Here is a 23,658-nt window from a genome sequence, read left to right as displayed (position 1 = left end):
AAAGAATTTGAAAGTTGAATTCATCATACTACAGAAGAGTTTCCCATTTTGTCTCAGTCCATCTTAACTGAGCTCAGGCCCAGAGAAGTCATTGGCAATTCTGGATCATATTTAGAAATGGTTTCTTCTTTCATTGCATTTGTGGACGTAGAGACGAACTGTGGTCATAGATAATGGTTTTCCAACATTTTCCTGAGTCCATGCTGTGATTTCCACTATAGAATCATGTCTGTTTTTAATGCAGTGCTGCCTGAGGACACCAATTTTAGGCCTTGCATACAGAGATTTTCTGAATCCTTTAATGGTGTTATGTACTGTACATGAATTTCCCAAATTCTTTGCAACATTAAGTTGAGGAACTTTACTCTTAAATTGCCCACACAGTCTTTCTCAGAGTGGTGAACCTCTCCCCATCTTTACCCCACAGAAACTCTGTCCCTCTGGGAGGCTCTTTTTATACCCAATCATCTTACTGACTTGTGGCCAATTAACCAGATTAGTTGTGAGTTATTCAATTGGGTTAGTTAAGTTTTGTTTTAACATTATACAACTTTTTCAGTCTTTTGTTGCCCCGTCCCAACTTTTTGGAAACTTGTTGATGGCATCAAATTCAAATGGAGCATATATTTGTCATAAAACATTAAATTTTCAAATTCAACGTTTGATATGCTGTCTTTGTTCTATTTTCAATTAGATATGAGTTTATGATTTGCAAATCATTGCATTCTGTTTTTATTTACATTTTTGGGAACAGGGTTGTAATTAATAATTAGGAATTACTGAGCATCTTCAGAAAATGTTCATTTTATTTGCATATATTTTTTCATTTGATTCAGACTCAAAAAACAAACAACGTAGGTAGTTCCACCCTATCTTGAAACAGCTGGGTGAAACCCCTTCCTTATAATGTCCAGAAGGCTGAAGGATGCAATCTATTTGGGCATTTCAACAAGAATTTCATGCGGTCTCAAACATTACACGCACTCTCGAAAGCATGGTCGAAAAGAATTTGTCTATCTGAGCCATGTTTAAGAGCTATTTGAAATGGTTAGATGTCTGGTCAGGAAGCCTGTGTCAAAGGAAGGACATGTTGTCTGCAACTAGCCACACGATGACAGTGCATGTCCCTCGGTTGCTCCAAACTTCTGGTGTGGGCAGACAGAAATGTCAAGTGGCCCTTAATAAAAAAACTCTACATTTCATGTTGATTATGGAACTAGACAATTTTAAATTAATACCAGAAAACAAATTTGGCCATAAAAGAAGTCAAAATGCACACAACCCCATTGACCTAAACATTGTAGTACAATTCTAGTTTTCCCCGGTGAAAATCCATTTTTGTACACAGCAGAACTTCTCCAAGCATACTGCTTGCAGCATTTTTCAGTGTTTGCTATCTTTATGCGGTTACCAAATATGGACCTCACTGGCCACATAATCATATATTACTCATGGATAAACACGGGTTATAAGATGCATAGGTCTTCATCATACTGTTATATATGTAATATACTAACTCAGAGAGTGTCATATTTGACTCCAGTTTGTCAACTAAATGGGTACGATCATTTTCTACAGACCCTTTACCATGGAGAATTTCATTATTTGGGAGATTTATGTGAATAAAAACAATAAATTGGTAATAAGTAGCCAAGGACTATGACTAAAAACCAATTTATTTGAAACTTATTACCTACTGTGTTTTTTGGAATATTGAATCCTGAAATATTAAAGAATATTAGAATGTATGAAATAATAAAGAATGTATAATAATAAAGACTATATAATCTGCAGCATGTTAAATATGTATCCCATTTAACATTTTTTGTGTGACTAATGAAGTTAGTGTTGCCACTAACTTGCCACTTTTGGAAGTCTTTTTCAACCCACATTCTTACTTAATGTTTGCTTCATATTTATGCAGCAACAATAACACAATCTCCTTAAAGAGAGAACAGTTGTCTGGCAGACAGATAATCACTCAAAGAGCTGATACCAGAGTTTACTCACTGTTCTCATCTGTGTCATGTCCATAACTGAGTGCTCTCACTGTCTCTACAGGTGCACATACACTACACCCAGATGCTGCGAAATCTTGCACCGTGAATAATTGATGCCAAGATTATGAAGCTACTTCTTTCCCAGCAGGGGAAATTCTAGAACTTCTGATGACCCGTAGGTCAGGCAGGAAACCATACACTTTGTCACATTGAGTGGAAAGGATCAGATGTAACTGTTTAAGTCTCAGTTACTTGGAGCAATGCTTTTGTGGGAACATCTTGCCAAGTCATGCCTTGAGTCACAGGGTTAAAACAGCACTGGAGATCACCTTCGGTAGGACTTCAAACTACGAGGGGTCATTTCTAAGGAGTTTCCAATAATCAAGAAATCTGCCAAGAAATCTTCTTTTACAAGGCTGCAGGAATTTTGTATGTGTATGTCTCAAAGGAAAGCAAGATATGTGATAAAGCAAGAAGGGATATGTAAAAAGAAGCATTCCTCTGTAGCTGTACTTGTGCTTTGCAAATAAGGTTTCATTTCATAAATATGAAATTTAAGTATAATATACACTGCCTGGCCAAAAAAAGGTCACCATTTTAATTTATATCAGCAAATAATTAAAAGCCAATGACTGGATCATTATTACAGCTCAGCAACATTATGCAGCAATAAAGTAAATTCAGCTGAGTACCTGAATCTACTGAATGGCCAGGTTACACCTCCATCCATCATAAATGGATTTTTTCTTCCCTGTTGGCATGGGCATATTCCAGGACAAGAATGCCAAGATTCATTGGGTTCAAATTGTCAAAGAGTGGTTCAGGGAGCATGAGGAATCATTTTCACGCGTGACTTGGTCACCACAGAGTTGTCACCTTGACCTCATAGAAGGTCTTTTGGATGTGTGTTTTTTTTTTGGCCAGGCAGTGTATAAATATATAAATATGAAAATTCATTGAATTGGGTTGGTGTCCCATCCTGGGTTATACCCTGCCTTGCAGACCCCGCAAGCATGCATAGGTATGGGAAATTAATAGTTCCTGGTTAATTGTTATTAATTACATGGTGTTTATACCTTCACTGATTGCAGATTACATTCAGCAGAGTGTGAAGGTTGAATTAGCAGAGCAATTGCACAGCTGTACATAAAATCTTGTACTGCACACAGCATAACGTGAGACATCAGACTTCAAAAGAAGAAAAATTGCTGGTGCACGTCTCGCTGGGGCGTCTGTGACCAGGACAGTGTATCCTGTGGTGTATCGAGAGCCACGGTATCCAGGGTAATGTCGACATACCACCACAAAGGACGAACCACATCCAACAAGAGTAACTGTGAATTCAAGAGGAAGCTGTCTGAAAAGGATGTCTGGGCTCTAACGCGGATTCTACACAAAAAACATATAACCACAGCTGCCCAACTCACTGGTATATTAAATGCGCACCTTGATTGTCCGGTTTCCACCAAAACTGTTTGCTGAGAGCTCCTCGGGGTCAACATTCATGGCTGCTATAGCCAAACCTTTAGTCACTTATGCCAATGTCAGTCATTGGTTTCAATGGTGCCAGCAGCACAAATCTTGGCCTGTAATCAACGTGAAACATATATTTTCCTCTGATGAGTCCACCTTTACTTTCCCACATCTGGGAGAGTTATAGTGTGGAGAACCTCCAAAGATGCTTACCACCCAGGCTGTTGCATACCCACAGTTCAGTAGGGTGGTACATCAATTACGGTTTTGGCTTATATACTGTGGCATTCCATAGGCCCAGTACTGTGATGGGCGCATCACTGTTAAGTACTATTGAACTATTCTGGAGAACCATGTTTACCCAATGGTTCAAACATTGTACCCTGTACACACAGCAAGACTGGTGGCAGTAGTTTGATGAAGATGAAAGTGAAGTCCCATGGCCTGCAGTCACCTGAATATTATTGAGCCGCTTTGGGGGGGAAGGTTGGAGGAGTGAGCCAGAAAACGTTTTCCTCCACCAGCATCACGTAGTGACCTGGCCACTGTTCTGCAAGAGGAATGGCTCAAAATCCCTCTGGCCACTGTGCAGGACTTGCATCGGTCATTCCCAAGACAAGCTGATGCTGTATTGACCACAGACAGAGACCCTGCACTATACTAATAAAATATTGGGGTGTAAAACCAGGTGTTTCAGTTCCAATGTCTAACCCCTGTGTGTGTATAAGATAAGATGAGATGAATGAGATGAGATACGATAAAATAATATGACAGGCTATAGATAAAAAAGTAATAGAAAAAACAGACCAAAAGATACTATAACAAACAGAAATAAATAAGAAAATCAGTGCACACAATTACACATATAGCACAGATAGATGACCCAAAACAGGTACTGTACAGATATTGCCTCCGAGTGATATACATACAGTATACAAGCTACATAGATATACAAGCTACAAATATATGTATGTATAATAGATATTGCAGTGTACAGGACAATCATGTAATTTGTGAGCTTTAGGTGACTGAGGTGTTATAAAGTCTGACTGCATGTGGAATGAAGAACCTACGGAAGCAGTCCTTCTTGCATGTCGGATGAAGTAGTCTCATGCTGAAGGAACATCATAACACCCTCACTGTCTCGTGCAGGGGGTGAGAGGGATTGTCCATAATGGATGTAAATTTCGCCAGCATCTTCCTCTCACCCACTACCTCAGTGGAGTCCAAAGAGCAGCCCAGTACAGAGCCAGCTTGCAAAATCTCTTCCTGTCCCTCTATGATCTCTTGCTCCAGCAGACCACCATGCATGCATGTGTGGGTGTGTGTGCGTTTGTGTGCATGCGCGTGTGCAAATTTATCCAACATCTTATTGGATAATATTTTGAATCTTATTATATTCAACCAGTTAATGTAGAGAAAGCGGATGCTCAGCATATGTGAATTCCACACTAAGGAAAAGTTAAATATATTTTCTTGAAGTTGTTGTCCACCACATTCTACTTGTGTCAATGACATATCATGTCATTATAACATAACAAAAATCTTTATTTCTTTTTAGGAACAATACAAAGTAAAACAAAAAATATTTGTATAGTCCATTAAGTTTCAAATGGTGCCGGTACTCAAAGTCAAGGTGCCCAGATGACTGATTAGCCAGTTCTGCAACAAAGGCTGAGCTTCAGAAAAAAAATGCACTTTCAAGAGGTTATACAATAACAAGCTCTCAACAGCACCGGGTCCAGAGAAGCGAATTATAAGCCATATTACTTCATTGCATGTAACCTATTGGAGCTAGTTGAAATGCTAATTGCTTTTCAAAAAAAGTAGACACAGACAAGGGGATCTTGTGAGTCGCAGACCAATAAGCAGTTTGCTAGGTTTCTATTCTTTATTCTTTCCTTCAACATTGCATTTCTCTCCCTTTTCTTTTCCGTCCTCCTCACTTCTTTTTCATGCAGAACTCACCCTCCCACCCAACTGAATCAAGAACCCATTCAGAGAGATAGCTCTTTTCTCTCCTTCAACATTTTAGAAAGAGAAATGTGGGAAATTCCTTTCTGAAGCCCTCCAATCAGTTTCTTTGCCAGACTAAGAACAGATGGCTAGATCGGGGATTGTGAAAACCCCTTATGAAGTATAGCAGAATCAGCATTATGACAGAAATAACGTGCACTTCCAATACCTACTGTACCTGATAATTTCATACATTTTCCTATTGTGATAGATGTATCCTACTACGACCGTTTCAGTGAGCAGGTGGTCAGCACCATGGTGATCAGCACCATGGTGGTCAGTAAATGTATACTGAGAAACACAACTGAGATTAAAAATGACTAGTTGCTACCACTCTAAACATACTACTAAATAATCGGGGGTGCAGGCACCAGTGGTGCAGAATCTCTACTGTTTAAATTAATTATAGTTTGTCTTACAAATCACATTAAGTTTTATTAGGTACTGGACAGGAGTGAGGAGAGGAGTTACATGTCATATATTTATATTTATTTTATATTTATATAAAATAAATTAATTCTGGGGTATATTTAAACATTAAAACTACCAGACCTGTATTAAAAGCTTACTGTTTTGAAACTAATATATTCTGTCACTGTGTCAAACTTACTTTTATTTTAGTTTGTTTATAAGCTCTAGCATTCTGTGATGAAATATTACATCGTTTTTCAGTCCATGGAAATGTCACAAGTACATTTTTTTGCAGTGACGTAGTAGTCGATCTGAAAATGATGAATGAACGAATGAACGAATGAATGAATGAATGAATGAAGGAATGAATGAACGAATGAATGAATGAATGAACGAATGAGTGAATATTTAGTTAACACTGTTAAACACAGCATGTGGCAATTAATAAAAGATCTGTTAATCCAGTAGACTCATAAGAGTCTGCTGAAGATAGATTTAACATCTGAGTATCACTCGCTTACCATCATAATTAAAAAATGCAGAAGCCCTGAAATTTATGCAACCAACCATGTAGTTTGAAGGAAGTAACATACCTAAGCAATTCAGATCTAGAGCTTTACAGAATGCTAATTTCCAATTTCAGATTCCAGTTGGACAATCTAATTGGAAGCACTGACATTGTTATCACAAACAGGTTATTTCCATTTTTTTTTTTTTTTGGAGGGGGGACTATTAACATAATTGCATTCAAATATTTTTCTTTTCTTTTTCATGCTCCAAAACTATCTTAATTGCTTCCTTAGTTGCTATCCACGTATAGTTATTAAGAATTTCTTAGGGTGGATGTCATTTTAAAAGATTTACAATAACGTGCATTCTGTAAACTCTTTCACTTGAAAATCTAGTTTCAGAGATGCTTGTTCCAAAATGCACAACGATACAGAAAGTGTTTCAAACCCACACATACAGCAGAAAAAAAGAGTCTTCTATACAAACAAAAACAAAGGTGAATGGTATAAAAAAGCAAACCAAAACGGGGACCCAGTGGCAATTAAAAGTGGAGTGGAGCTCTCTGCCACACATGGCCGCGCTTCCAGGATGCCTGGGGAGTCACGCTTCTGCACCGCCTGTCGCCACTGACTCTGACAAAGACACTGATCAGGGGTGACGAATAGGGGTAGGGGACACTACAATCTGGGAAACGGGCTGTGACCCTTCACGTGGCGTTGCGGCAGGACTCTTCAGGCAACAGCCGTAAATTAGACGGCGGATGGTGAACACAACAGGTTGCATCTGCACGGATTTACAGCCAACTTAGCAATGAGGTCTACAATTTACTGGAGAGGGTTACCAACTGCCCAACCTGGCTGCTCAATATTTCGCATAAACTTAATGAGGGCTGATTAACATTTAACATTAGGCTGCTGAGCCGACTTTGATCATCAGCAATAAAAACACTGAAGAATATGAAAGTAAGATACACGGCACTGAAATTCTGATTTATAAAGTGTCCAAGGAGAAACAAAAGAGCAAGGGCCAAGTGCAATGAGCACAGGAAAAAGCTGAAGATCAAAACTTTGAGTGAAGATGTATGCGTTTGTATGTGTGGGTGTTTACAGAAAGTTCTTATGAGATACTTTGTGACATCGAAAATACACACTTTGCATCTCCCCAGCAAAAGTATTGTAACAATTGCAGCAAATCACCAGGCAAAAAAACACCACTGGGATTGTTGGACATCTCTGAACAAAGGGAATGTCCTATCACTCTCCCTTTTCTCCACGGAAAAGAATTGCTAAAAATATTCTTCAACATCCACAAAAATTGAAATAACCAAGACATTCAGATATAAGGAACAACCAACATGGAACTGCAATGTTTCAGACCCAAGGAAGAAAGTGCACGTTGATGCTAACTGGGAATGACCCACTGACACCTTGCTATCTTAATTTCTCCTTATCTTGCTTCACAATTGCATTTGCAAATTGAGAAATTAGATACCCAGCAGCTAAGTGACCAAAGTATGACTAAGCATCCAATAAGTGCAACTTACTATTAAACACATTTTAAAGATGCATAAGACAAAAATCCATGGTATTAAAAATAATTACATATGTATATATTTATCAGAGCAGCAAAGCAAAAATATAATATTTCTGTTTTATAAAGTGGTAAAACTATACATTACTGACTGCAAATTTGACCATGATATTTTTCTACCTATAATACTTTACCTAAGAAATGTTTTTGCACCTTTATGATGGGACAGAATAATCCCAATACGGGTGCCATTAAAAAAAATGTTTCAGCCTTATAGGCCTAGATTTCAACTTGAACACATTTGCCTGCAAACTCCATGGCCCAGTTCTGTTTCATGTCTGGTATTTTTCCAAACTTTCTGTAGCTGACACCTACAGTATCAAACATGACAAAAGCTCATTCAGCACTGAGTTACAATCTTTCATTTACTGCTTTTCTTATATTCATCAAAAGTTCCAAATTAAATTGCTGAAAATTGCCCCATTCATTCTGACACAGAAGAAAAACATCGCTAAAGCAGTGTCAGTTTTAAGAGCAGTCATATCCCTACTAGTTGTTACTCCTCAAAGTGATGACTTGCAGAACCATGTCGTTTTGTGCTTCTGTTACATATATGAGTATTGTTTTAGTGGAGGCCCCTCAATGGTGGGAAAGTAATTAAAGTCTGTAACCCTGCTATTTACACTCTGAAGGTGTGGAAACATAATCTACACTGGAACTGAATAAGATTCACTGGAATTTGAATAAGGATTTAGCACTATGTGTTACTTTCCCACACATTCACACACAGAAGTTCCCCTATATACTGAAATACAGCAAGATTTTCAAGACTTCAGTCTGCCTTTTAGAAGACTTCATACAGAATTAGTATTTAGTGTGCTTTGTTGCAGTTAGAAGTAATTTTGTTTGAGACGTTTAATTTCTCAGAAAGTAAATGTGAACTACCTGTATGTAAAATACAGATACAAAAAATGTATGAACTTAGAAAAACTATAAAGAAATAAAAAGACCAGAAAAATCCTAGTGCACGTAATTTACTTTAAAAGTATATGCATTGGCACGTAATTTACTTTAAAAGTACTGTATATGCATTGTGTGAACTGAACACTCCACATTTCAACCAAATGGTTAAACATATCAATATAGTTCACAGCTATCCATGGACCATTCTTAACTCTCACACGGATTCCTTAGATAAAATACTTCTTTGGTGTCCATGGCATCTTCCTTTCTAAGATCTATGAATACTATAGCAATGCTTGGCAGCATTCCAGAAGCAGGTCATTAATGCAATCAGGCACCATGTATAAACATCCCTAATGCAATCCTCACACAACCTCAGTAATAAGCATGCCCTGGTGTCTAATTCCACTGGGGCCATGTGCAAAAGATAAGGTGCTTAGCAGTCACAGAGTGTGTGGCCCATCTGACATGCTCTGAAAAAGAGATGAAGACAAATAAAGCCACAGTTTTAACAATCCTTTTTAGATATAATTAAATCAATGCTTTTAGCATATGCGTGTGGCAGCTGCTACTGCATCATCCTTGGATGCACACTTAGCAGACGCTATTTATTAAGGCACAAAAGATGGGAGCAGTCTTTGGATTGGCCGCACCCAATGGAGAGGGGTTGTGGGACAGGCAAATAGTAGATTAGCTGGAGACTCCTTAGCTTAGTAGAGCATTTAGCTGATTACCTGCAGTATTTCAGAAGTACAATCTAAATCTGTACATTTCCTATATTTGTGGCTCTCACACAACCTTGCAGTATCAGCGACATGACATTTGTTTGGAGGCCTAAAAAAACACCCCCCTATCAATGCCATATTTCCCGTTGCCTGTGCTTACACCTGCTAGTCTTTTGTCACGGCTTCACTGTGTGCCATGGTCATCACAGAAACCTCTATCGGGCTTTCCCATTGGGGAAAAAAAAAAAAAACTTGAACAGTCTTCTGACGGAAGAAAATTATTTCTTACTCAAAATGTAAAATGTACAATATATCTTTAGTTTATCGTTCAGATAAAATGCAAGCATAATCTAACTTTGTATTTGTTTCTATTTAATACAACACAACTAACTTAATTTAAAATAAATTTCTAGGTCTGTGCCAGACCCAAAACAGATTATTAGGTTGTTTATATTTCATATAATTACTGGTTTATTCCAATACAAAGAAAAATGCGAACCCCTGAGAAGGTACAGAACTTCAGTGAGTCAGAAATTATTCAGTATATTTTCTATGAACCTAACCTATATAGTTAGCTAGCAAGATAGATAGACAGATAGTGACTCAGGTGCCCTCGGTACATCATACAAACTTCTTGTTAAAATAAATATATTTTCACATAGAGCATTAAGAGTCCCTGGATAAGACGGGTCAGCAGAGTGTTTTTAGAGGGAGCCCGAACTCAGGCACGCCATGTGTGGCGGTTCCCCACGGATTGCTGTGTTATTTCAATGGAGGAAGGAGGAAACACACAAAGCACAGTGTCCACGGCGAATATCCAGAAAGTAACCATGGAAGCATTTGTTCTGCTCGTCAATGGGTTACCCAGTCATTCATTTAATCATTGCATTGAATCAATATTTGGGCTTTTTTAAATTTACTAGCAACTCCAAGGGAATGCTGGCATAACGTAAAAGAAATTAGTAGTTACTGAAAGCTTTTAATTGTTTTTTACTACATACGTCAATCCCTCGGTGTGAGCTACCCAGCACCCCGTGATGGAAGCAATAAATTACTCACCCTTCTTTAAGTTAAGCATTTATATAACCACGCATTAAGAATATTTACGCGATAAAATACAACATTGTTACTTAAAAATGAGAAATACAACTTTGAATATTGTTTTGTTTTTGTATCGGGGCATAATTAAGCATAAATACTTGCTAATAAAACAGATGTTCAAACAGTTCACTGTACTACTAGACATACTTCTAGGACATTAACGCTATAATAAAACGTTCACTATATCTGCACTTTAGTTTGTAATAAAGACAGAAACTTTCCCAGTCTATATAATTTTACGCAATCTCAACTTTGTTCTCGGACACTCGTTTACTCTGACATACTACATTAAACTGACATTAACTTACCTGACGCCTTGCTCTGGTTACAAACCCAGGATGAATTAACTGCGTATTACAGCTTCCGAAGGTATCATCGATGTTGTTTCCTCAAAATATTTTGCAGGGTTCTTTTATTTTCCTGTCAATATATTGTTTTTTATTGAGAATCACATTCTTGTGTCGCCTTCGGATGCCTTGTGGAATCCACTGTATTTATGCACACAAAAAAACAACGTTTCACACTGGGGTGAAGTAACTGGTAACGGTATTCCCACTGGTTATGGGAACACGACCTAGCCTCCCTACTCTTTTTATCCTCATTAAATGAATGACTTAACGCTTTCTTATAGACTGAAGCTGTCCCGTCCTGTACCTTCTGCTAACTCTGCGAATAGAACTACTGTAGGCAGCCCGGGATCCTCATTTCAAAGAGCAGACGTGGTAATCGCATTTGTTTCGGAAAGCTTGACAGGCAAAGCCTGCATGGGACCGAGCGAACAGCTCCACCCAGCGAACTATGTCCCCCTCGGCCACCTATTTATAAAGCAAAGCGACATCAGGCTGCTAAAAATGTCTTGAGGTGTCCCGCAATAAGAAAGAATGAGCATTCGAAGCAACTAACGCCGTCATTATTTTTCATGCTGGAAGTAAAGCTTTATCCTAAGTAAACTAATAATAAAGTTACTTGCTACGTTTCAGGCCAAAGTTCTCATTATGTTCTTCTTGTATTTCATCGGTTCCTTTTAACAAAACCAAAAACGCCATTTTCATGTAAGATAAAAAGTATTACGATTTTTTTTTTACTCGTCATTCATCTAACACTGCCAACATGTAGAGCAATGTTTGAGAAACAAAAAAGCACAAGATAATGGAGCCGTATAATTTTCGACTGGGTTCTCACATGCTTTGGAAATTGTGCAACAGGTGCATGCTATGTTACTAATGTGTATTAGGTTTACATTTACTCTGTTTTCTTTAAAGAGATCCTGCGAAACAGTAACCCCCTTTTTCAACATTATTTCTGAGAGTGGATGAATGGTTATGGTGAAAGTGCTTGTGATAGAGGTACACTTACTATGAATGAAAATAAAATCCAATTTGCTAAGATAACATGCTTCTGTTTTGTGACAAGGTAACAAAATCTAGTTGCTTTTCTAAAGACATTCACATATTAACATATAAAACATCACATGACAGCAGTTTATGATTCAATTTCAAATTTCATTTTCCAGAAGCACAACTAAAATTAGCAATTAGGACCATCAATTAACACTGGCTAACAACACCCCGTGGCTGATTTGAAGTATGCAAGAGGATGCTTCAAGAGAAAATTGTTAAATGCTGCACAGTGTACATCACATATTTACAAGTGAATTTTATGAATTTCAACAGAAAACATAAAGCATTTACACACTAGTGAATGGGTGTACAGTACCAGTAAAAAGTGTGGACATACCAAGCCACCTACAAAGAAGAGTGAGTGTCACATGACCTGGCCACCTGACCTAAACACAGTAGAAATGGTTTTGAAGGAGTTTGACCTGAAAGCGAAAGAAAAGCAGTCAATGAGCCCTCAGCTATACGTGGGACCTCCATCAGAATGGCTGGTAAAGCATCCCAGGAGGCCACCTCATGGAACTGGCATAGAGGAGGCAGTAGGGTCAGCCAGTCCCTGGAGGAATAGGGGTTAAGGGCCTTGCTGAAGCACCCGATGGCGGGATCACTCTGATCACTATGGGATTTGAACCAGCAACCTTTTGAGTCCCAACTGACAGAGCTGCCCCTCCCCCCCAAACAAATGATTTTTGAAAAATACTTTTTTCGGTCAGAGCATAATCCATATATGTTACTGTAGGTTTGATGTTTTTTTTTTTTATTCTAAAATGTTGAGAATAGTACAAATAAACCTTTCAAAGGGATGTTTGGCCAAACTTTTGACTGGAACCATATATATTTGTTGGTCAGTGTGTTTCTCACTGTTCACTTTACCAGCTACAATCAAATTTGTCAAAGTGATAAATAATCATTCAAAATGCCCAAAAGAAAATTAACTCACCTATGTCAAACCAATCCATAAGTACTGTAGGGACATGAATTCTTTCTTATAATATAGCTCTAAAAAGTCTAGATTTCTGCACGGAATTGTTTAATTATTATGCAAAGAATTAGCCAATATCTTCGTCTTTCTTTTACTCAATTACCCAAACAGTACTGCCTGTCTTTAAATGACTCATTATACAAATGAAATGGACATAAAGAAAAACCCAAATACAATGATTGTTAGAAATTTCATACGTTATAAAAGCAAAAAGAAAAGAATTAGCATTACCCGAACACCATGTATAGTATTGAGTTAATATGGAGTAAAGAATACATGATTTTTCCATTTCCTGCAATATCAGTGTTTTAAATACAGTTGGAAAAAACTTGAGTGTTTAAAATTCTACATCCAAAGAGTAATTGCTGGAATCTTAATATCATTTTCATCTTATATGGGAAAAAAAATATGGGATTTTTTTTTCCCAGGAAAGCATTGGTAACACAGGGGGAAAAATGAATAAATATAAATCATGGATTTTCTGAAGTACTATTCACAATATACCATATTCTATCAGAAATGGTAACATAAATAAATATCAATCCAAACTTGGACATTTTTCCATACAGAATAAACGGGAAAAAAGACCAAAGAAGGGATATTTAGGATATACCAAAGCAAAAAAGCAATGTGAAGACAGCTTTTGGGCAAGCTAGTAGGTAGCTTCATCCATATTGTCATCACTCCCGCCTCCAAAGTCATCACCATCTTCGAAGTAGCTGGCAATGTAGTCATTTTCCTGTGTAAACAAAAAGATTTAAGTCTCCACCAAGTGGCTATTTTACTAGGAACTAGTTACTACTGGGTATAATCTTGAAGGGAAGATGGAGTTGTGTGTTCCAAGAGGCCATTTTGCACGGCATTATTGTAATATGCTGTTGTTTTTGCACTTGTGGCCTTCCTGTTAGCTTAAAGTCTAGTCAATCTCCTCTGACTTCACCCATAAAAAAATATGTCTGCTGATGACTGGATTTTTTTTTCTTGCGTTCTTCATAAAATCTTGACAATATACAGTAGTGTGTGAAACGTAACCGTAATGTCGCTGTTCCTGAGATGCCGGAACCACCACATCTGGAAATCACTTTGACATTATAATCTTAACCATCCTTACTTCTACCAGAACAGTGACATATCCTCTTGTCTCTATCCGTGTGTGCTTATGTATTCAGTGGCAGCCACGTAATTTGCGTTTAGAAGCAGGTGTCCCTAATATACTGTTGAATATATTGATTGTATATTTAACATAATTTAAATGTAATATGATAACACAAACTTTTTTTCTTAATTTGAAATTGTCATGTGGGTTAACAGTGAAATACTGGCAGCAGCTTGTTACTATTACAGTTCTGCTACTGCAATCTACTTTACGGTGTTACAGTGTAGATGCATCGCACTAATCTGTCATGTGTACCCACAATGCAGTTTCACACATCCAATAATTTATTGCCCGTTTATAGTTCTAAGACTGAAATAAGGTAACAGTGAAATGCTTGGCAAAACAGCTATATAATATAAAATGTTCACTTTCCTTAATTCCATACTTTTGGAGTTCAGGACAAAACCAACAAACACAGAGGAAAGATGCAAACTCCACAGAGAAAAGGCCATTGGTGTGAATCAGACCCACCATCATGGAGTCCAAATCAGTGTGCCACACTGCCCTTTGGCATTTTAGTTTACACTTTTCCACTGTATATTACACACATACTGACCGACCCATGTCGTTGAAAGCCATTGCTTTGATACCAAATCAATTACCTCTTCGGCCTCCTCCTCATCAAATTCTCCCCCTTCCACACCCTCACCGCCTTCTTCATCTTCTCCTTCATCTGCTGCCTTTTCTCCAGTCTCGTCATCAGATTTCTGATCTTTCTTTTCTAGCTCCTGAAGTGCAAGAGCAAGGTAGGCTAAACAGCACCCCCACATAAAAAAAATATTCATAACAAAACCCAGATAAATAATGCAAATACAGCAGCTGAGTTATCCTTAAACTTAAAATGAACATAGTGAGTCTCTAAACATTTCTGTGAGGATACACTAGAAATACTAAAAAATACCCAAAGTTAAAAAAATACATATTTCTATATAAAGACTTACATCTAATTTAGAGAGCAAGTCTTCTTTCTCTTTCTTTGAAGTTGCCTTGACTTGCTTCGTCACCTCTGTTAACATACATTTTGGCACTACATTTCTGCTCATGGGGGGGAAGAAAAAACTATTCTTCCTGTTACTATATTTAACATTCTTCCACAAATAACACGTTGTTTAAAAATATTCTAAATTATAAGTAATTTAGGTAGAAATAAGTAACTGCATATATATGAACAAATGCATTGTATCTGCATTTACTAGGTTTAGTTTTCTTTTTCTTTTGGGGCATCAACTCCTTTGGAAGGCGCTGCCAATCTGTAAAGAGAAGGCACACTACTCATCACAGAACAGAACATAAGGAAGGCACACTACTCATCACAGAACATAAGGAAGGCACACTACTCATCACAGAACATAAGGAAGGCACACTACTCATCACAGAACATAAGGAAGGCACACTACTCATCACAGAACATAAGGAAGGCACACTACTCATCACAGAACAGAACATAAGAGATTTTTGTTCAGACAAAGGAAAGCTGGGTAGAACATTAATTTTATATCCAACCATACCTGGTGTCCATGTATTGTGCTTGTTTTTATATACCTTCTGCGTATACTTCTCTTTGTATCGTTCAACATCTTGAAAATCAAGGGATATCATGGGAGATAATTTGTCAAGTTCTTCATAATGAAATATTCACTTAAAGATTAAGAAAACTGGTCCATGTGATAGAAACACAGCTTACAATCACTCATTAATCTATCAGTTTCTTATAATTCTCATCATTTCAATTGTGAATCATTGACAGGTTATATGGGAACAATAGTACTCTTCCTCACAGACACGTCAAAGAAAGTCATCAAAAGTGATGGGTAACTGATCACTTCTCATGTTACACCATCTTGTCCTCTATTAAACTTAATTTAAGCAAAAAAAAATTGCAACCTTTCAGTAATATGGTAATTTACACACATTCACTATGTTTCCTAAAATTAAGTTACTTTAGAAAGTAGTATAACTACAGTTGGGAATCACCGGGCTTCTCCTCAGGCACTGGGATATTGTAAGGCAGATTTTTCATTGTTGCCCTAATTTCTTGTTTCAGGGCAAGCATATATTCTTCATCTTCTCCAGATTTTAGAGGCACTGGCTTGTACTCCACTGGCTACATACAGGCAAGAAGTTCAATATGAATCTTATATATTGAAACATGCAACTGAAAAGCAGGAGGAAAAAATACCCAAATATAAAATAATAAACATGATAGCACTACAAACTGTACACCTATCACTCATAGTCCAAAACACATTTAGCATTTTTAACTTTAAGGAAATGCAAAATTCATGTTGTTTTCTTACTCAGTACCTTTACAGATTAACATTTCTCTACAGAAAAAAAGCAAACAGATTTTGTTTTTTGTGGCCAGTCTCTGAATCTGAATCTGAAAAATTAAGAAAGAAACGGACAAAAAACTACATAAAACAAAATCAGAAAAGGCAATACAAGCAGCCCATACTGGGAAGAGGGGTATAGGACCAAGTGCCGTCTCAGGAAGTGCCCCCCTACTCAGCCCCAAAGCTTCAATGTTGAAGGTGAAGGCTGCTATGCCCCGACCTCGCCCTCTTCCTGCCATCCTATCCGCATGAACAAACGGGATAAAATGCACTTTAACCATAGTATTTTTTTTTTTTTTTTTACTTTAACCATAGTAAAGACTACAGTTAACAAAGGCAATGACACTGCACAACCCACTTGGAGAATGACTGTATGGGAATTAGGATATACAGGATAAAAGCTGACCTTTTATCCGCAGGCAAGAATAAAACATCACATATTTACGATAAATCAGAATTCAAATAACCAAAACCACGTACATAAAAGCATATGTAATTTAATGTAATTTAATTAACAGAAATTGGCCTCATGGACAGATACTTGGAGCAGAATAAGCTAACAAGCGCTATCAAACAATTTAATAAGCGATGTCACGCACAGCCTGCAAAAAGCATACCCTATCCAACATGCCAGTTTAAGTTAAAGCGAATTAAGGTTAAGTTTCCAATCACTTACAAGAAAATAATACTGTAATTGTGTTCTAAATACAATGCCAACCACAACAAAGTCGGAGATTATAATCACTTCTGGCGGACTCGGAGTTAATATAAATATCTGACAATTAACTTCAGAAAAAGAACATACAAACAAAAAGTAAAATTCACATTACCTTCCCCAATGATCTGTCAGCAGAGTATAAAATACTGGAAGGACCATGCGGTGCCTTTTAACTCTGCGTCTTTACGTGATGACGTATGGGCGGTGCCAATTTGCCATAGCCAATAGGGTTCGCTTGACACCAATGTCATACTGTTTCCTTTTTTCGCTTCGCTGTCCGTCCGCTTTGCTTCCCTAGGAATCTTAGCTTAGAGCAGGTCCGCATAACTGGGGATTATTATATATTTATATTCCTTTGTGGCAATCCACTTATATATTTTTTTCGCAGACACTGGAACTCATTCTTAATTTGTTTCAAGTGCATGAAGTGGGATGTCCGCCACAGAATGGTATGCGCATAAATCCCTCGGTCATGGAGTATTCTGGATCCAGGAGAGGTTTTACGAATCGGGTAACAGAGCTAACATTTGGCTGCTTCGTGGATCTCATCAGGACGTCGTGATAGACACTGGACTGGGCTTGAGGAGCTTGCCTGACTATTTGATTGCGACAGGTCTGCTTGGAGAAGAGTCCGAGCGGAAAAACCCTTTGCTGGCCATCGGCACTCACGTCCATTTTGACCATTCAGGTGGGCTGCATCAGTTTCAACAGGTGGGCGTGCATGTCGCGGAGGTCGATGCGTTGGCCAACGGAGACAACTTTGAGACCGTGACCTGGCTTTCTGACAGTGAGATAGTGCGGGATCCGACGCCTGGCTGGAGAGCCAGGCAATACAAAGTCAAACCAGTTCAGCCGACTCACATATTACAGGAAGGTACGGTTATTTAATGTTATTGTCATTATGATCACTGCATGTCAAATCCCAAGACACTGGACAGATTAATGCTGAGAAGGAAGAAAACGATCGATACTGAATTTAATTAAAGGGTTTTATCTGGGGTGTTAGTGTCTTGGTTCCTGTAAACCAAGCCTACTTAAAAGTATCTCAGATGCTTTTCCCTTACGACTGAAGAGCCGTCACTATGAGATTTATATTGCAAAATGCATCTGTGAGGAAAAGAGACGTCCATAAATCATACCATAACCATAAATTAGGAAAGTGCACTTGGCGTACTTCCCTTTTTTTTGTATTTCGCTGAATGGGATTAAAAACTTTATTTTCAATGTGAATTTCTGATAAGTTGAACTCAGCGTAACCACTGTTTTCTGTCATTTGGGATATAGTCGATGAGATTTTGCTGTGTCAGTGGTGCAATGCAGTTGAAATACTGGCTTGTTCCTTTTTATTTTTAAGGTGACGTCATCAACCTGGGAGACAGGCAGCTAACAGTATTGCATATGCCTGGCCACTCCAGGGGCAGCATCTGTCTCCATGACAGGGAAAACAAGCTTCTGTTCAGTGGCGATGTCGTCTATAACGGGGCCATGATTGACTGGCTGCCGTACAGCAGAGTCACTGACTATGTGAGCAGCTGTGAGCGGCTGCTGCAGCTTGTGGACAATGAAGAGGTGGAGCAGGTCCTTCCAGGACACTTTAACACATTTGGAGCCAAGCGACTGCACCAGATTGCCTCCAATTACATTTCCAATTCTGGCTCCTGTCACAGGTTCTCCACATGTATGGTCAAGTCAATTGCCCGCCTCGCTCTGCGGGCCAAAAATTCAAGAAGTGCATGTTAACCTCAGATATTAATGCTCCATGAGGGTGATTTAGGATGACACAGTGTTATGTGTGTCTGTTTGTGTAATATATCATATATAATATAACTTATAAATATTGTAATGTGACCTTAAATATATATAGTATAATATAGTATTGTTGCATAGTATATCCTAAAAATATATAGATATATCTTTATATATTGTTAAAGATAAAGTGCAAATAAACCGCTTGAATGAAAAACGTCAATATTAAGGAGTCTGGGAATATTAAACACATTAACAATTCATACAAAATTTTCACATTGAATACATGCTTACTTGTCTGCTGACTGAAACTACATTAGGATGTGCAAAAATATAGATTTTTTGAAACATATGAGGTATGCAGTAGTTTGATGGCTCACTACTGTCCCCATGCATCTCTAAGGATGGGGGTTCAGTTCCTGCCCTTGGATGTGGGTGTATGTGATTATTTTCTCCATATTTATTTAGGTCTCTCCTGTGTGCTCCAGATTCCTTCCTCCTTCCAAAAATATGTGTTTAGGTGAACTGGTGTCTCTAAATATCCATGGTGTGAGATGTGCATTTTTTGTTTCCTTATTACAGATTGATAACGATTTGTTAGAAGACTACAAAATCTTCTGGGTATGCAATAATTAAATCATTGTTTTTTTTGTTAAATAAAGATACATTTAAAAGTAAATTGCATTTGTTTTGGCTTCTGTAGTTTTACAGTTTTCCTGGGAACAGTAGTTGTAAACGAATTTGTGGAAATTGTCTTGTTTCAGAAAGATAATTGTCAGTACAGGTTGTAATTGAGAAAGCATTTTTAATATGCAGGTCCACAATAGGTGATATTGTACTTTTTTAAGATCGTATAGGTTTCAGAAATGATTGGGGCAAGATATTGACAAGTCGGGCTTTATCCGAGTGGGTGAGAGATAAGTCTGTACTGTACACTATCTATCCACTGTGTAACTGTCGTTCCTAGATTTTGCAGTATCTCAACCGCATTCATTAATCCTGCTCTCCCCAGCATGATACTGCTGTTTTTCCGTCAGGTAGACAATTGCAAAATGCTAATGATAATGTAGCTAATGATAATATACAAGCTACATTATTCTGATTTATTAGGGTGGCAACAAAGGAACAAGCCATGTGTGCACTTTATACCTCATTTGGTGTAAGTGTGGGTATGCTTTAAATTCAGCCCTGTTTCAACAACTTTTCATTACTGAAGATAGAAGAATGCCTCTGTTCATTGGTTTTAACCTAAACAGAGAAATATCCATTTTGAAAAGAAAAAACTGCCAGTCTGTTCATGAAGTCTTCATGTTGTAGATTGTTTTAAGTCAGTATGTCATGTAAATATAATTCCACCCAGTGAAATGTGCAATAAAAATGTGGATACCACCAGCCGATAGCTCCAGAGTTTGAATCGTGCCACAGTTCTGCATGTGGAGTTTGTACGTTCTCCCACCCCGCATGTGGAGTTTGTGCGTTCTCCCACCCCGCATGTGGAGTTTGTACGTTCTCCCGCCCCGCATGTGGAGTTTGTACGTTCTCCCACCCCGCATGTGGAGTTTGTACGTTCTCCCGCCCCGCATGTGGAGTTTGTGCGTTCTCCCGCCCCGCATGTGGAGTTTGTACGTTCTCCCGCCCCGCATGTGGAGTTTGTCCGTTCTCCCGCCCCGCATGTGGAGTTTGTGCGTTCTCCCGCCCCGCATGTGGAGTTTGTCTATTCTCCAGCCAGGCATGTGGAGTTTGTACGTTCTCCCGCCCCGCATGTGGAGTTTGTACGTTCTCCCGCCCCGCATGTGGAGTTTGTACGTTCTCCCGCCCCGCATGTGGAGTTTGTATGTTCTCCCGCCCCGCATGTGGAGTTTGTCCGTTCTCCCGCCCCGCAAGTTCTCCCTGTGCTGTTCAGCTTTCCAGTTTCTTCCTGCAGTCCAAAGACACCCTTTTAGGTTAGTTGGTATCTCTAAATTGCCCATACAGTATGATTGTGTGTTCATGTATGTATCCTGTAATGTACTGACATCTGTCAATGTTGTACCCCAGTCTCATGGCCTGTAAATATGTTGCCTGGGATAGACCGCAGGCTCCTTTATGACTCTGACCAGGATAAGATAGATAGAAATATGCTTGACTGACTTGTATGACAAAAGCAATACTGAATGGGAACTAAATAAATCATTGTTAGGTGATTTTGTTATTGTAAGAACATCATAAAGAGTGCATACACACCCTAGATGGTATAGCCTATTACACTCTTACAGTAGGCTATATGTTACAGCCTAAATAACGATACAGCCTAAAAAATGATTACAGCATAGTAAATACATAAACGAGTAACAGTTTTTGAATACAATGATTGAATTTTGAATATAGTTTCTGTGCGTTTTACCAGGAGTTGTACATGTTTGCATCTGTGTAACATTTTTTGGCATAGAGCAGCCTGGATATTGGATCGTGATCCTCAGGAGTTGTTCAATGCCATATTGGAAACCTGCGATACACAGTAAATCAGCTGGGCATGGACATGGCTGATGAAGAACTGTAGGACAGAGTAGGAAGCTTGGAAAAGGCACCCTGTCATGCAGATGTAGTTGATGAGTTTCGCCAAGTGTTCCATAAGACACTAAGATGGTTTCTTTCTTTGGCTCTGTTCCTTACAATTAATGCTGCTCGCATGTCCCTGATTAATATAAGCAGTGGATGGATCCCGTGGAGGCTTCTCGCTATCCTGCCATGCGCAAAATTGAATATTATGGGCTGTATAGGCAGCAAACATTAAGCACGTTTTATTTTGAGCTGATAACCATTGGTCCCACTAAACCTCTAGATGAATCATTGAATCAGTTGCATACATAATCGTTTTTAATTTCACCTTTACTGAAACACTGCTGGTCAGATGATATTTATACATAGTTTGGCTGCAAGATTTTCCACTATAAATCTCTAATAACTGCAAAAATGCATCATTTGACTACTCATAGGAACAACACTGACGTGGCTCTGATTGTTCCTAGTTTGGAGCAATATGCTTTGCCGTGGGTTCTCACACAAGGTAACAACTTAAACAAGAAGTTCTCATGTGACTTGAAAAATAAAAGGATCTGTATCATGAACAAGCTCAGGAGAGAATGACAACAATTTAGGAAAGCTTACAAAAATTACTCTAACAAGTTTAGTTTTCTTTAAGTTTGGGACATAGAAATTCAGGGGCGTAGATAGAAAATAGGCACCCCCATGCCCCACTGTCACTTTGGGCCCCCCTAGGTAGATTTTGTCCCTCTGATGACCCTGGATGAAATCCAGCTATTTTATTAAACACATGTGCACTGGAAAAAGTGATTCAGAATTCAAAGGTTCAGTAAATTTGACAAAAAATAAGCCAGTAACTTTATAAAAAATTAAGTTAATACTTAGCAATTCATTTTTGCTATTTAATATGTTTTAAAAACCTAACACATTTATATTACAATTAATTTTAATACCACTTTGGGACCTCGGGTGGAGAAGATGTCCTCCCTAGGTGATCTGGAGTATGATATTGCTGAGCCTGAGGAGGAAATCTCAGGGCTACTGCAGCAGATGGGGCCGGTGAGAAGAGCAGGGTAGCGACGTGGCAGAAAGCAGCAGCCAGCGAGCAGCATGGGGAAGGTAGAGCCAGAACCAGAGGCGGCTGGTGGGCACTGACATGGCACACCAGTGAAAGGTACAGCTACGGTGCTGGGAGAGACCCTACAGCAGCCGGAGTGGGCCAAGCTAGTGGACCAGCAGCAGAGGCCTCAAACCCCCAAAGAGGCAGATGCAGGGAACTTACTTATCCATTTGTTCAGCAGATTCCCCTCCTCCATGTCCAGCAGCAGGCCTCCTCAAGCACACCTGACCTGTCACTGTAATTAATGGTCAGAAGAGGCCATGAAGTTACACCCGGCCTTGGCCCGGGAGGGTAGAGTGGTACAGAATGTAACTGATGCACGATCAGAGTATGGCTTCCAGCTATGGTTTTGGCGGCACAGTGCCATGATGCAGCTGCACCAGCTTCTGGTAAACAGATGCCAGGGGAAACGAGAAGGCTCTTGGTGTCCTGGCCACTGGCCTCCACACCCCGGTCTACCCAGAGTAAAAGTAGGTGCGCGATGATCCGGCGCTGCTAGCCTTGTTGAGGGCTCTCGCTTCAGTGACTCTGCCGCTCCATCTCCACCCCCCTGCACCTTGCACCCAGAGAGGGTGCAGGTCATCGTTGCACCATGTGAAACCCCTGTCAGTACTTTGGCCAAGAGAAAAAATTAGGCTGTTGTGTTCCACATCATCAATGGCCTACCACAACAGTAACTGATGACCCCTATCTACACAGTGTTACACTGCACTTTCAATACTGTACTGTACCTCTTTATCTGACATATTTGCTGATATAGTCATTACCTATCACAGTTGTTTGCAGAATTCAGTGTATATACCTTAAAATATGTACCCGTTATACGTAAGATATTGCACACTTGAAAATATACAGTATTATTTTATATAAAGTTTTATACATATATCATATTCATTCTGTTATTCTATTATTTTATTACTTGCTATTATATTCTTATTGTTTTATTGTACTCCA

At 38.8% G+C, this 23,658-nt stretch overlaps 3 protein-coding genes across 3 annotated transcripts in view; 1 reads left to right on the top strand and 2 right to left on the bottom strand.

Annotated features, from left to right (window-relative positions):
- The window catches only part of adgrv1 (adhesion G protein-coupled receptor V1), a 105,131-nt gene extending 93,747 nt beyond the window's left edge, over nucleotides 1-11,384 (bottom strand). The window contains exon 1 of the mRNA XM_072708883.1: nucleotides 11,038-11,384. The gene's annotated coding sequence lies outside the window, so the exon portion shown is untranslated. The remainder of the gene's footprint in view (nucleotides 1-11,037) is intronic.
- Nucleotides 11,385-13,529: 2,145 nt separating this feature from the next.
- Nucleotides 13,530-17,569, bottom strand: polr3g (polymerase (RNA) III (DNA directed) polypeptide G). The gene is made up of 8 exons (XM_023818274.2): nucleotides 17,428-17,569; nucleotides 16,720-16,837; nucleotides 16,239-16,368; nucleotides 15,773-15,841; nucleotides 15,458-15,514; nucleotides 15,206-15,270; nucleotides 14,867-14,992; nucleotides 13,530-13,847 (listed from the first exon to the last, which is right to left on the bottom strand). The coding sequence occupies exons 1-8, from the start codon at nucleotides 17,472-17,474 to the stop codon at nucleotides 13,761-13,763; spliced, it is 699 nt and encodes a 232-aa protein (XP_023674042.1). The 5' UTR covers nucleotides 17,475-17,569; the 3' UTR covers nucleotides 13,530-13,760.
- A 10-nt stretch (nucleotides 17,570-17,579) lies between these two features.
- mblac2 (metallo-beta-lactamase domain containing 2) lies at nucleotides 17,580-19,740 on the top strand. Its single transcript, XM_023818271.2, has 2 exons — nucleotides 17,580-18,189; nucleotides 18,670-19,740. The coding sequence occupies exons 1-2, from the start codon at nucleotides 17,748-17,750 to the stop codon at nucleotides 19,053-19,055; spliced, it is 828 nt and encodes a 275-aa protein (XP_023674039.1). The 5' UTR covers nucleotides 17,580-17,747; the 3' UTR covers nucleotides 19,056-19,740.
- The last annotated feature ends 3,918 nt before the right edge of the window (nucleotides 19,741-23,658 follow it).

This window comes from Paramormyrops kingsleyae, chromosome 2, assembly GCF_048594095.1.
Source record: "Paramormyrops kingsleyae isolate MSU_618 chromosome 2, PKINGS_0.4, whole genome shotgun sequence".
NCBI classification, from domain to species: Eukaryota; Metazoa; Chordata; class Actinopteri; order Osteoglossiformes; family Mormyridae; genus Paramormyrops; species Paramormyrops kingsleyae.
This window is presented reverse-complemented; position numbering and strand designations above follow the sequence as displayed.

Excerpts from the sequence above, each read along its gene's own strand:
- polr3g (XM_023818274.2), bottom strand. The coding sequence starts at position 17,474 with ATGGTCCTTCCAGTATTTTATACTCTGCTGACAGATCATTGGGGAAG. Across the intron at positions 16,369-16,719 it reads GTCCTATACCCCTCTTCCCA|CCAGTGGAGTACAAGCCAGT; the intron begins GTATGGGCTGCT and ends GCCTGTATGTAG. Across the intron at positions 14,993-15,205 it reads ACTTGCTCTCTAAATTAGAT|GAGCTAGAAAAGAAAGATCA; the intron begins GTAAGTCTTTAT and ends CTTGCACTTCAG.
- mblac2 (XM_023818271.2), top strand. The coding sequence starts at position 17,748 with ATGTCCGCCACAGAATGGTATGCGCATAAATCCCTCGGTCATGGAGTA. Across the intron at positions 18,190-18,669 it reads GACTCACATATTACAGGAAG|GTGACGTCATCAACCTGGGA; the intron begins GTACGGTTATTT and ends TTTATTTTTAAG.